The sequence below is a fragment of the Vombatus ursinus genome, unplaced genomic scaffold (genome assembly GCF_900497805.2).
Source record: "Vombatus ursinus unplaced genomic scaffold, bare-nosed wombat genome assembly UNPS02012147.1, whole genome shotgun sequence".
Classification (NCBI taxonomy): Eukaryota; Metazoa; Chordata; class Mammalia; order Diprotodontia; family Vombatidae; genus Vombatus; species Vombatus ursinus.
Window position 1 is genome coordinate 2,016,466 of NW_020951925.1, and position 13,726 is coordinate 2,030,191.

Here is a 13,726-nt window from a genome sequence, read left to right on the forward strand (position 1 = left end):
TACTTTCCCCTCTTGTTCTAATGCTTTAGGACAATTTTCTTTAATTATTTCTTGTATTGTTGTATCAAGATTTTTTTTTTTGATCATAGCTTTCATGTAGCCCAATTATTCGTATTATTTTCTCTTCTTGATCTGTTCTCCATGTCAATTGTTTTTCTTATGTGATGTTTCACATATTCTTCTATTTTTTCATTCTTTATATTTTGTTTTATTATTTCTTGGTCTTTTATGACTTTGCTGGTTTCCCCTTGCCCAATTCTGATTTTCAAGGAGTCATTTTCTTACCTAAGATTCTGGATCTTCTTTTCTAATTGGTTGACTTTTCATAATCTTTTAGTTTTTCTTGGATTGGTTTTTTTTCTTGTTTTTTAGTTTTTTCTCAATCTCTCTCATTTGATTTTTGAAGTTTTTTTAAGTTCTTCTATGAATTCTTTTTCAGCAGGTGACCATTTGACATTACTCTTTGGGGCAGAAGAGTGTTTCTTTGCTTCAGTATCCTCCTCTGAAGACAAACCCCAGTCTTCTCATTCCTATAGTGACCCTCTATGCCTGCTCATTCTTTTTATTTGCAGCAGCTTTGTAATCACCTCTAGCCCTGGGTTATGGGGGATGGTGCCTCTGGCCTCAGATCCTCCTTCAGTTCTCCCTTCTGGCCTGGACCTGAAACCAAGAACTCTGCCCTAGTGTAAGTGCCCGCAGCCAGCGGCGTCCCGGCCCCACTGCTTCTGCACTCACTGGGCGTGTGCCGGCTCCTTGCACAGCTGGGTCTGGCATTCCTTGTCAGCAGAGGTTCTCTTGATTTTCCTGGCCCTGACGCCCACCTCCCTTCACTGTCCCAGGGGTAACGGGGCTGAGGCAACCTCCCAATCCAGGAAACTCCAGGGCTTGCTGCTTCCTAGCCTGGAGGTGTTCGTTACTCTTCCCAGGGACCAAACCTGATCCGGAGTTTTTTTTCAGATCTTCTCTGATTGTCCCACAAGGACCCCTGTTCTGCCCCTACTTTTATTTATTTTTGCTGCTCACTATGCACCCTGGGGCGCTATTTCATCTCTTCTGTGGGGAAAATCTTAAGAGCTTGGAATTTTCTGATATCACCATCTTCCCAGAATCCTCTCTGACTCTCTTTTTAGAAACCATATTGGTTGAAGAATCTTAGCTTCATCGAGCTCTGCCTCTTCTAATTGTTGCATGAGATGGTATCAGAACTTCTTCTTTAAGAGCTTTCCATTCCTTCTGCTCGGATGCCCCCTGTAGACTTTTAGACCCCATGGTGAGATATTCAGATTCACTTTGCTTTGAATCTTTAGAAATCTGCCCTCCTTGAACCTAGGGTTCATATCACACCCTGCCTGGCCTTCTTCTCCTTTAACACAAACTCTTGGTGTCTGTGGTCCTTCCTCATAATGTTTTCCATCATTTCCATCCCATCAACTAATTCCTTCCTATTGAAGAGAGTCAAGTTCAGACAGACTTTCTCCTGTTGCTTCTTGCACCTTGTAAAGAATGGAATTGTCATCATTATGAAGTAAGACAAGACATTTTAAAAATGTTAATATTTTATTTTTTCTCGATTACATGTGAAAACAATTTTTACCATTCATTTTCTAATACTTTGAGTTCCAAATTCTCTTCCTCCCTCCTTCCCTGGCCCCCTCATCGAGAAGGGAAGCAGTTTAACTTAGGATAAACATGTGCAAATCATACTTTCAAATTGGTCTGTTGTGAAAGAAAACACAGACCCCCTCTGCCCAAAAAGAAAAATAAAGTTTAAAATAGTATGCTTCGCTCTGCATTCAGACAGCATCAGTTCATTGTACTGCTGAGAATAGCGAAGTCTTCACCATTGATCATCATGCAATATTGCTGTTACTGTGTATAAAGTACTCCTGGTTTTGCTCATTTCACTTTGCCTCAGTTCAGGTAAGCCTTCCCAAGTTTTTCTGAAAGCATCCTGCTCATCATTTTTTATAGCACAGTAGTATTCCATTACAATCATATACCAAAATGTTTAGCCATTTACCAATTGATGGGCATCCCCTCAATTTCCAATACTTTGCCACCACAAAAAGAGCTGCCATCAATATTTTTGTCCATATAGGTCCTTTTCCTTTTTGTTTTTTATCTTTTTGGGATACAGACCTAGTAGTGGTATTGCTGGACCAGGGGATATACTGGTTTTATAGCTCTTTGGGCATAGTTCCAGATTGCTCTCCAAAATGGTTAAATCAGTTCACAACTCCACCAAGAGCGCGTTAGTGTCTCAGTTTTCCTACATCCCCTTCAACATTGCCCATTTTCCTTTTCTTTCATATTAGCCAATCTGATAGGTATGGGGTGGTAACTCAAAATTGTTTTAATATACATTTCTCTAGTCAGTGGTGATTTAGAGCATTTTTTCATATGATTATAGATAGCTTTGATTACTTGGTCTGAAAACTGCATTTGACCATTTATCAGTTGGGGAGTGACTTATATTCTTATAAATTTGACTCAGTTCTTTATGTATTTGAAAAATAAAGCCTTTATCAGAGAAATTTGCTGTAAACTTTTTTCAGTTATGATTACTAACTATATTTTCCTCTATCCTGTTTTTCCCATTTATCCTGCTTTTTCTTCTTTCATACTGTCCATCCTCAAAAGTGTTTTGCTTCTGACTTCTGCCTCCTCTAAGCCACTTTCCCTTCTATCACTGCTGCACCCTTCCCTGTCCCCTGCCCTCCCCTTCTTCTATCTTCTTTCCCTCCTACTTTCTTGTAGGATAAAGATAGATTTCTCCACCTATGTGCGTGTGTGTGTTACTCCCTCTTTGAGCCAATTCTGAGGTTCATATCCTTCCCCCCCACCACATCCTCCAACTTCTTTACTATAAAAGCTCTTTCACGCCTCTTTTATGTGAGATAATTTACCCCATTCTGTTTTCCCCCTTTTCCCTTCTTCAAGTGCATTCCTCTTTCTCACCCCTTAATTTAATTTTTTTAGATATCATCTCATCATATTCAGCTCACACTCTTGCCCTCTGTCTAATGTATACTCCTTCAAACTGCCCTAAAAGTGATGAAAGTTCTTAGGAGTTACAAGTATCACTGTCCCATGTAGGAATATAAACAGTTTAACTTTACTGGTTCCCTTATGATTTCACTTTCCTGTTTACTTTTTTATGCTTTTCTTTAGTCTTGTATTTGAAAGTCAGATTTTCTATTCAGCAGGTCTTTTCATCAGGGATGCTTAAAAATCCTATATTTCATTAAATATGCATTTTTTCCCCTTAAAGATTATGCTCAGTTTGCTGGGTAAGTGATTCTTGGTTGTAATCCTAACCCTTTTGTCTTCTGGAATACCATATTCCAAGCCCTCTGATCCTGTAATGTAGAAACTGCTAAATCTTGTGTTATCCTGACTGTGGCTCCACCATAATTGAATTATTTCTTTCTGGCTGCCTACAATAGTTTTTTCCATGACCTGGGAGCTCTGGAATTTGTTTATAATATTCCTGGAAGTTTTCATTTTGGGATCTCTTTCAGAAGGTGATCAGTGGATCCTTTCAATTTCTATTTTACCTTCTAGTTCTAGAATATCAGGGCAGTTTTCTTTGATAATTTCTTGAAAGATGATGTCTAGGTTCTTTTTTTGATCATGGCTTTCAGGTAGTCCAATACTTCTTAAATTATCTCTCCTGGATCTATTTTCCAGGTCATTTGTTTTTCCAATAAGATACTTTACATTTTATTCTTTTTTTTTTTTTAATTCTTTTGGCTTTCTTTTATTGCTTCTTGATTTCTCATCAAGTCATTAGCTTCCACTTGTCCGATTCTAATTTTTAAAGAATTATTTTCTTCAGGGGCAGCTAGGTGGCACAGTGGATAGAACCCCGGCCCTAAAGTCAGGAGGACCTGAGTTCAAATCTGGCCTCAGACCAAACACTTGACACTTACTAGCTGCGTGACCCTGGGCAAGTCACTTAACCCTAATTGCCTCACTAAAAAACTAACAAAAAAAAAAACAAAACAAAAATTATTTTCTTCAGTGAGCTTTTGGACCTCCTTTTCCATTTGCCTAGTTCTGCTTTTTAAGGCATTCTCTTCAGCAGATTGTTGTACCTCTGTTACCATTTGGCCTATTCTGTTTTTTAAGGTGTTATTTTCTTCCATATTTTTTGGTGTCTTCTTTACCAAGCTGTTGACTCTTTTTTTGTGATTTTCTTGCATCACTCACATTTCTTTTCCCAATTTTTCATCTAATTCTCTGATTTTTGAAAATCCTTTTTGAAGTCTTCCAGGAATTCTTTTGGGGCCTGGACCAATTCACATTTATCTTTGAGGCTTTCAGTGTAATAATTTTGACTTTGTTGTCCTCTTCTGAGTTTGTTTTGATCTTCTCTGTCATCATAGTATCTTTCTATGGTCAGGGTCTCTTTTTGTTTTTGCTCATTTTTCCAGCCTATTTCTTGACTTTTCACTTTATGTTAAAATTTTGCTCTGCTCTTGGTTTGGAGGTGGCAATGTGCCAAGCTTCAGGTTTTTTGTACAGCTGTTTTCAGAGCTAGTTGTAGGGGGGTCTACAAGTTGTCAGTTCTTCCAAGATGGTATGCTCTAAGGAGAGGTGTGGTCACTGCTCTCCTAACCCATACCTCTGGTCTGTGAGCAACCAGAAGTACTCTTTTCTGCCCTGGAACTGTCACCAGGTTCCCTGCTTCTGCTGGTGCTCCTCCTCGCCCTGGGATTGTGACCCAGAACTGAATATGGGCAATGTGACAGCGTCCTGCACCCAATGCCAGCCAGGGGTCCCCTGGAATCTCCTCCTGATCACTTATCCAACTCCCTTACCCCCCAGACCTGCTGCTGCTGGCTTCTGAGGTGTGACCTGTGTTAAACTGTGCTCCGTTCTCACTCCAGTGAGACAGACCTTTCCTGCTGATCTTCTAAGTTGTCTTGGGCTGGAAAATTGTCTCTCCCTGTCCTTTTGTGGGTTCTGCTGCTCCCAAATTCATTTTGACATGTCATTTTAAAGTTGTTTGGACAAGGATTTGGGAGAGCTCAGGCGAGTCCCTGCCTTTCCTCTGCCATCTTGGCTTACCAAGCCATTTTTATCTGTTCTCATTTTTGATAGAACAAGAGCTCTAGAAGGTTTCTGGGTCCCCAGAGTGTCCTGTGATGTTACTCTGGTGAACGTCCCCGTCAGGCCTGGGATGATCTGTTTCCCTGTTCCTCATCGGTTTTCTCTTTCTGTCTTGGTGCTCTGATAAATGTGTGCTTTCTGATTTTGCCTCTGTTGATTTTTTTTTTTTTTTACCTCTATCTCTACCAAGCTCTGCCCCCTCTGATTCCTAGATTGATTTATATAAGAGTAGGATTTCTCACTGCTTCCCTTCTTGCCAAACTTGTTTCTTTTGAGTGAGGCATGTCCAAAACTGTGTCCCACTGTGGGTCTCATGTCGCCCAGTCTTTGTGAGACCCCCCGCCTGCCCCTCCCTCTGTATTCAGATCTTGGGTCTGGCCCGCTCTGGGCCTTTCTCTGGAGGTGGCCACGGCTGCAGTTTCCTCTGGAGTTTTTTCTTGCACCTCTTCTGTCCTTGGGATTCCTCCCTCTCCGTGGCTGCCAGTGCACTTTTGATCAGAGTTACAAGAAAGTCCGAGAAAACCAATGCTACCTCAGCAGCCTTTGCTTGGCATTTGCCCTCTGGCCAGCAGCCTGTTGTTGCAGATTTAATGCTGTTGGCCAGAAATAGGAATCCGCCCTCAGACTCCGTCTTCTTAACCAGTCAGTCACTCACCCGATGGGCTCTTCTTTTCGGCAGTTCAGCGCGGCTCAGCTCCCCGTTTCCTCGGCCAGCCTTTGTCAGTCTTGCAGCAGCGCTCCTTCTCCGTACCTGCCCCGGGGCTCCTCGGCAGAGTCACCCACCGGCGCGGCGGCATTCCCTTCTCTGCCCACCTTCCTCTCTCCAGAGTCCTTCTTCCCTTCCTTCTGTGTGTCGCAAACTTGACCAGATTGCAGGCCCCCCAAGCCTGGGGAGGATTGTCTGTTTCCTTCTTGGTTTTGCCCAAGAGCCTTCTTCCCTCGTTTTGGGACTATTGCATTGCCCGTGACCCGCGGAGAGTGGAGAGGTGCTCCTCGGCCTCTTTACCTTCCCTTCTCTTGTAGGAGGAAGACGTGGCTGCCCTGGGACCGCCGCCGGTAGTCACGTGGTTGGGGCAGAAACCCAAAACCGGCACCCTCAACGTAGGTCCCTGCACACCTACCTCTCTCTGCTCAGCGGGAGCTTCCGTCTTGGGGCGGGGGGTGGGGAAGCGGTTCGGTTTGAGGAGTGGTGGGCAAGGACTGGGAGGGGGCACGTTTGAATTTCTGTCCTTTTGCGCCCAAGCACAGCCCCCAGAGCTAGCCCAGGAAGCTGAAAACATGCTCCTGCTACTGGGCCGTGGTCTGCCCCGCTGCAGGGGCTCCGTGTCGTTGGGTTCGCTGTGGAGGCTGCCCCCCATCAGCCCCAGAGGCAGCCCTGCCGGCTCTCAGGAGCCCCAGAACTAGGGGAAAGGGAATTGTGCGCCATGGCAGAGAAGGCCAGTGTGAGTGGTGCCAGCTCGTAACTATCCACCGAATTGGACACCTTACGCTATTCTCTTGCCTCTTACAAATGTGAGCTTTTCTCCCAGCCTAGACTTAAGAGAAATTCGTGAGTGTCCATGCCGACAGTGAGTGAGAAAAAACCTAATACTTTGTATTTTTAACAAATACATTTTATCAATGCAATTTTTCTTTATTATCTTCTCTGGAAGAAAACACCTCTGCCACCCCACCCCTAGTCCTGCCTTCCAGGCCAAGCCCCGGCGTCTTCCCTTTTAGCAGAGAATAATAAGCAGAAATACCCACTTGAGTGAGAATGACCAGAGTGTTTGTCAGTGTAGCCAGGCTTCTGTCCTCAGCCATCTCTCCCTCCCCCCGCCCCTCACCACCAGGAGAGGGAGAGGAGGAGGAGGAGAGAGGTCAGAGGTCCCTTCTCCGGGACCACTCCTGGTTTCTCACCGAGGCATCCAAATGCCCGGTGCTGGGGCTGGAAGGGCCTTGAGAAGCCATGGAGGCCAAAGTCCTCTTTGAAAGAAGACTAGAGGGAGGGGCAGCTGGGGGCGCAGTGGATAGAGCACCGGCCCTGAAGTCAGGAGGACCTGAGTTCAAATCCAGCCTCAGACCAAACACTTGACACTTACCAGCTGTGTGACCCTGGGCAAGTCACTTAACCCCAATTGCCTTAAAAAAAAACCCAAAAAACAGAAAGAAGAGTAAAGGTGGAGAGAAAAGGCCCTGGGATGGGCGGTGTGAATTGTGCCCAAGTCTCCCAAGGCTCAGAGGCGGGAATGGGAGCCGTGGCCTCGGTCATCATCACATTGGCTGTGCCCCAGCCCCCACCCGCCTTTACCCCCTGTTATTGGCATCCCTCCCATCTTCTGGCTATTACTGCCCCGGGAGGTCCCCTGGGGAGGAGGGCTTGGCCTTGGCCTTGTTGCATCGTTCTCGGCCACAAATAGTCATTCTCGTCCCCTCATCTTCCCCAGAAAAAAAATGCCCAGACCCAGATCAGTCTCATTGACGTGCTGCTGAAGGAAAACGGCTCCCTCACCAAAGCCCTGAGCACCATGACCCAGGAGAAGGTGGAGTTGTGCAGAACCGTCTCCAAGCTGGAGAAGACGCTCAAGCACCATCTGCAGAAAGGCTGCGGGCACATCGTACGTACACACAAGTGTTCCCCCGTGTGGGGCCAGGGGGCAGGCGGCTAGTGGAGGTGCCCCGGCTCCAATTCCCAGCTGTGGGCCTAGGGCGGCCAGAGAGGCAGGCGGAGGGGATGGCCATCAGCAGGTCTAGCAGGCGGCCTTCATCGAGGGAGAGCCGCTGCCGTTGGCCACAGGAGCTCTGCAGAGAAAGATCATTGCTGGGCAGTGCATAAAGTGAGGAAGCAGGAGGAGAACCCAGGCAGGGCCAAAGTTCTTCTCCCTGCCCCTGCTACCCAGTGAGGCACCCTGCTTTGGCACCTGTGGAGAAGCAGAGCCAGGTTCAGGGTGGGTGCAGAAATAGAGGAGGGCCTTGCAGTCCCCTCCTGGGAGAGAAGAGGGCCTGCCCATGGTGGGCCGGGCGCCCTGTGCCTGCTTCTACTGGCTTCGTTTGCCCGGGAATGTCCAACCAGAGGCAGCTCTGACATCCTCAGGCCTCCGGGACCTGGCAGGCCTGCTCTCTGCTCCAGCAGCCAAGGCTGCTACTCTGCTCTTTGGGGACTGGTCCTAGCTCAGTCCTTGTTTTCTGGGTCTGGGTGGCAAAGCGGCCCTAGCTGCTTTTCACAGCAACTTCCCCAGGCAACCCCTGCACAACAGTGTCTTGGGTAGGTCAGGTCACTTTTCTCTGCTTTGGCCTGGCATTTAACTTAGCAGCTGACTAGTCGAAAAGGAGCTCCAGAGAGAGAGTAGGGGCCGGGTTGAGGGGAGGCCCCAGAGCCACGTCTGTAGCGGGTCGTGTTTTATAGACATTTGATGTTTGCTCTTTACCCACTGATGCCCTGGGGTCCAGGTTGTGACCCTTTTGGCTTCCCGGGAAGTAGGATTCACCCTGGGTCACTTAGGACCAGTACAGGGAGTCACAGTTTGGGCTTCTTTCTAAAAGATTCGGTGGGACCCACACCTCCATCAGAGGCAGCAGCTTGTCCCACTGGGTGGGTCCACAGCCTTCGGGCCTGTCATCCAGGAGGGTCCTCTCCCTGATGTGGTACTTGTGTCGCCAGTGGCCAAGAACGGGCCACCTTAACTTTTGTCATTTCTATTTGAAGTACAAATACGTGGATCGCATTGGCACATTCCAGAAAGCTGACAAAGCTGCCTGGAAACAACAGAAAATGGCTTTACAAGGCACGAGGCACGGAGAATCAGGGATGGTGAAAGGGGCCTTCAAGAGCGAAACCAGCCACGGAGGGAGCACATGTCGCATCAGGGTAAGGCAGGGCGGAGTGGCCACGTGGGAGGAAGGCCTTATGCATCGTCGGGCCTGCAGAGCTGTCTCCTGCCTGAGGGCTTGGGGTGTGGAAAGATGAGCTGGGCAGAGATTCCCGTGACTTCTCCAGAGATATGGCATGGGGGTATCTGGAGGATGCCATCAGGGCTGCCAGTTACCTTGGGGAGCCAGGGCCTGGGGGGATGGGGCGGAACACTGGCTAACATCCTGCGTGGCAGCAGAATGGTGGGCCAGAATAGCATCAGCCTGAACAAAGTGCCAGCGACTTCATCTCGTTCTCATCTTCTTTTTCTTTGAAGATGGAAAAGTTATACCTGCATTTCCTACGAGCAGAGAGCTTCCGAAAGGCCCTGATTTATCAAAAGAGGTATCTCCTGCTGCTGATCGGGGGATTTCAGGATTCTGAGCAAGAAACCCTCTCCATGATTGCACATTTGGGAGTGTTTCCCTCCAAGATGGACAAGCGGGCTTTTCCATCTCGCCCCTTTACCAAATTCAGGACGGCAGTCAGAGTGGTCATTGCCATTTTAAGGTAAATGCCAGTGACTTGGGGTCGTGCCTAGCCTCACACAGCCTTCTTTGTGCTGCCTCGAACCAGCTCTGTCCTCAGTGGGATGGGGGCTCCATGTTAGCTCTGGGCTGGCGCATGTGCGCGCTTATGTGTGTGCATGTGCGCGGTATCTCCGTGTCTAATATATGTCCGAGTCCTTAGAGAAAATGGATCTTGAGATCCCTTCTTGTGAAGGCTTGTTCAGGGAAAATCCAGACTTGGAACAGATGGTGGGCGGGTGGGAAGGGGGTCTGGTTGGACCACTGAATGCTTAGGTGTCCTCCAGAAATGTCGTTTTCTGTAAAGGGCTTCATGTGGCCTTCCCTTTAAATCTCAAGCTCTTCAGTTCGTTTTTTTTTTTTTTTTAAGGCAATTGGGGTTAAGTGACTTGCCCAGGGTCACACAGCTAGTAAGTGTTATGTGTCTGAGGCTGGATTTGAACTCAGGTCCTCCTGACTCCAGGACCAGTGATCTCTCTGCTGTGCCGCCTAGCTGCCCTTTCTCTAATTCATTTAATCTGGGATTCGGGGTTTTTGAGTTAGATTAACAAGTCGTAGTCCTGAGATTGAGGGTTGGAAGTAGCCTAGTCCAGCCTCTCATTTTCCGATTGAGGAAACTGAGGCCCAGAGCTCTGTTTACGAAGCCTGCTCTTCTCGGAGCTCCCGGAGGAGCGAGGCAGAGCTGGTTCTTCTATCTCTCATCAAAGCACATTTCAAAGAGCAGCCATGGTGAGCGGCTGATTGAGAAATTAGCAACCCTGGGGGAGCCCATGGCTTGCATCTTGTCTTGGCCTCATGGGTGAGGAAGGCATGAAGGCCTGATCTCTGGGCATCCTGTTTGCTTCTTTCCTAGCTTTTAAACTGGCTTTTCCCTGTCTCCCCATAGGCTACGCTTCTTGGTGAGAAAGTGGCAGGAGCTGGATCGAAGAGGGATGTTTCCCCAGAGCAGCGAGCTCAACTCAGGTGGGCGGGGGCATGTTCTCTTCTCTTGGGGAGTTTGCTTCTTTTTAGTGATTTATCAGCGTTTGCACCCAAGCAACTCTGGCTCCTTCTGGGGACTGGATAGTCATGGTGTTGAGGTCCAGTGGCGGGACCCTCATCGCCCTGACCTCCCCTCTCGAGTGCTTTGGGCCACTCGGAGGCAGAGAATGACATCCGTCCCCACGCCAGTGCGGGTCCTACCACATCCCGTCTCCTTGGCCCCAGTGTGCCAAGGGTGCGTTGAAGCGGGCTGGCATCCTTGACCTAGGGCCAGATTGAATGGGTGTTAAGGATGCAAGCACTGAAACACCACCCTGGTCTCCAGCAGACTCAGAACAGAGTTCTCAGGCTGCCTCACCCAGAGCTGGTCCCAGGGGTGGCTGGCCGCCTTCCCCAGTGATGCAACCATGGCTCTGGTGATTGGGGGGCAGCGTGGGGGGGGCCTGGGGGTATTCCTTCTTCGAGTTTACCAGTGACGTATCGGCTCTGTCCTTAGCACGCATAGGGAGTGTCAGCCACCATCGATCCGCAGCCTCCAGGCTGCTCTCCTCACATCCCACAGTCCGCAGGTGAAGTTTGTGCAAGAAGGGACCCTCCAATACATGCCCTCCTTCCTCCAGAACCCCCAAAGTCCCCTGAGGGCAGTGCTGACGACCTGTGACACCTCTCCCAGCACATGGATGGGGCTCCACATCACAAGCTTGGCCTTAGAATAGCTCATTTGATCCTTCTCACGACAACCCAGTTTACAGATGAGGAAACTGAGAGGGTAGTGACTTACCCAGAGACACACAGCTGGGAGGTCTCTGAGGGAGGATTTGAACTCCGTGTCCAGCACCCCATCCATCACCTGGCTTTCATTGTCTGGTTTCCCAAAGTGCATTCTCCCTAATGCTGGCACCATTTTGGGGGGCGAGGAGAGCCTTGTGACGGTCCAGAGAAGGCTGGATCAGTGGGTCGCTACTTTGCAGGACCCTTGCAGGACCTCCTCAGGAACAGTCGTAGTTGGCGCAGATGAAGCCCTCGAATGTTTGCCCCACGGCCCCTTGTCCGGGGGGGGGGGGGGTCGTCCCTTTGAGCTGCCTGGTTCCAATCAGAGCAGAGCCTGTAGGAGCCACGGAGACAGCGCCGAAGGGAAAGCCGAGAGGTGCGGGGACCGCGTTCGAGCCTTTCCACGTTGTTGATTCTTGGGATCCTTGTCTCCTAGTGCCCGAGGAAGCGGTGGAGATTTCGAGGCAGCCGCCGCCGCCACCGCTGTCATGCTCACCTTCGCTCCCTGAAACCACCAGCTCCCCTCCCACACAAGATCTCTCCTCGGGCTCACTGAAACCGAGGTGTTCGCCGTCCCCCACCTACCGCCTGTGGGACAGGTGAGCCTCGGGGACACGTGGGCTCTGACCTGTTGGAGCATCATCGCCCGTTCTGTTCTGAAGGAAGGTGGGGCGTCTCGAGACGGAGGAGGGGAGCTGGCCGCCTCGTGGCGAGGGGCCAGGGCAGGGGTGTGGAGGAGGCCTTTAACTTTTGCGTCCCGAGATGGCGTCCATCCTGGCAGTGACTACAGGCGTCTTCACAAGGGCGTGGCAGGCTCTTGAGCTCTGTGCATGCACATGTATATGTAGGAGGTGTGGCTCCTCCACGGGATGTAGAAAATAAGGCTTTTGTCTGTGGTCTTAGTGAGCCTAAAGCAGGCCAGGCCCCCAGGAGAACCATCTTCGTGGTCTGCCTGATCTAGAAAGTCCAGTGGGACCACTGAGGCACGTGGCTCTTAAGAACATGAACTCTCCACCCGAGTTACTGAAGCCGCTCTCCCCGAATCACCCTCTCCCCTTGCTGGCAGGCCCCCCACCCTGCTCTTCTGCACTCTGGCAGACTGTCTGCACCCTCTTTGGCCAAGTTTGGTGTGGCTCATCACTGTTACTAGGAAATGCTGTTGGTAGAGAAGGAGAAAGGGTCCCCCAAATCGGGCAGTTTCCTGCCGGGGCTTGTGAATAGAGACATGGAGCTCTGACGAGCAGAGCCTCTGAATGAACAGCCTGGCCGTGGAGGGGCCTCCGTCCAGGAGGCGCCTCTGAGGGCGAAGGGAGGCCTGCTCAGGCACTTGCGCTTCCAGCTGGGGGGTCCCCTTCATCTGGCTCAGAACCTCTTGAAGGGAGACTTGGCAGGGGAAGCGCCGTCTTCAGTTCTGGCTCTGGATGTGAGGGAGGCAGCGGGGGGCCACTGGTACTGGCTGGGGACGGTTCTCTGCATCTCACCATCGATGCTTAGATGGCTTCTGGACTGCAGGGACCTAAGGGTCACCTTGGAAGTCCATGACATGAGAGAGAGTCAGTGGCCTGTGGTCCGGGTTCGGAGGGCCAGGGGATGTCGGGCCTGGAGTCCCTTCCCTGGAGGGAGGGAAAACTCAGCTCTGTCTTGTCTTTGCAGAGCTCTCACATCCCCGGGTTCAAGTGCCGATGTTTACGACAGCTCCCAGGACCCGGAGCACTCGCTCACAGAGTACATTCACCACTTGGAGGTTATCCAGCAGAGGCTAGGGGGTGTCCAGCCAGGTAAAGCCCACCACCTGCTGCTTCTAAGTGTTTACAAAATGTGAGCCTGGGCCTTGAGGGGCCGTCTGGGGGAGAAAAGGGTCAGAGGCCAAGCCAGGTGCTTTTGGTTCACATGACAAAGGTCTAGTGCAGTGGCCCGCAGAAGGATGGAAATGTTGTGTCGGGCATACTGAGATAAGCTTGCAGGTGGCCGCCAGGTGACAGGTGTTAAGACACAGGCAGAGGGCATTGCAGGAAGGCCGGTAACTACCACGTCCACCAGGCCTGTCGGCCGGCCCTTTCTTCTCTGCCTTCTCACTTAGAATCTCCAGAAAGAGCGGCCCCCAGCTGCGAGTCTCTCTGGAAAGGATTAAACACAGGCCTCAGAACTCATGGGGGTTGGGGGGGGGTCTTCTGGCCGTGAGACAAGGGAAACGCAGACAGGCACTACCGGATGTTAGCAGGCCCTGCCTTTTGCCTCTGCCCCGTGGCCAGCCTAGGCTGGACCAAAGGCCAAAGGCCAAGCTTGATGGAGGGGACGCTCCAGGGAGACACTGCGACCCGACCCTGTGTACCAGATGGCACTTTCTGAGGGTGAAAGTCTGGTTCCCCCCAAATCTATTTTAGGGTCATTGTTGGGGGCCGCACAATCGAGTTAAAACAATAAGCTAGGCTGGGGGTCCGAC

The 13,726-nt window shown here is 50.1% G+C and overlaps 1 protein-coding gene across 10 annotated transcripts in view; it reads left to right on the top strand.

Moving 5' to 3' along the window:
- Positions 1–13,726, top strand: part of PCNT (pericentrin) — a 120,235-nt gene that overhangs the window by 105,921 nt on the left and 588 nt on the right. For 9 of the 10 annotated variants that reach the window (XM_027857438.1, XM_027857442.1, XM_027857441.1 and 6 more), the window contains 7 exons: positions 6,139–6,216; positions 7,542–7,712; positions 8,801–8,962; positions 9,282–9,514; positions 10,418–10,494; positions 11,720–11,882; positions 12,937–13,061. In XM_027857438.1, coding sequence (XP_027713239.1) covers positions 6,139–6,216; positions 7,542–7,712; positions 8,801–8,962; positions 9,282–9,514; positions 10,418–10,494; positions 11,720–11,882; positions 12,937–13,061 — 1,009 coding nt within the window. The remainder of the gene's footprint in view (positions 1–6,138; positions 6,217–7,541; positions 7,713–8,800; positions 8,963–9,281; positions 9,515–10,417; positions 10,495–11,719; positions 11,883–12,936; positions 13,062–13,726) is intronic. The other variant, XM_027857444.1, reaches the window with a different exon arrangement.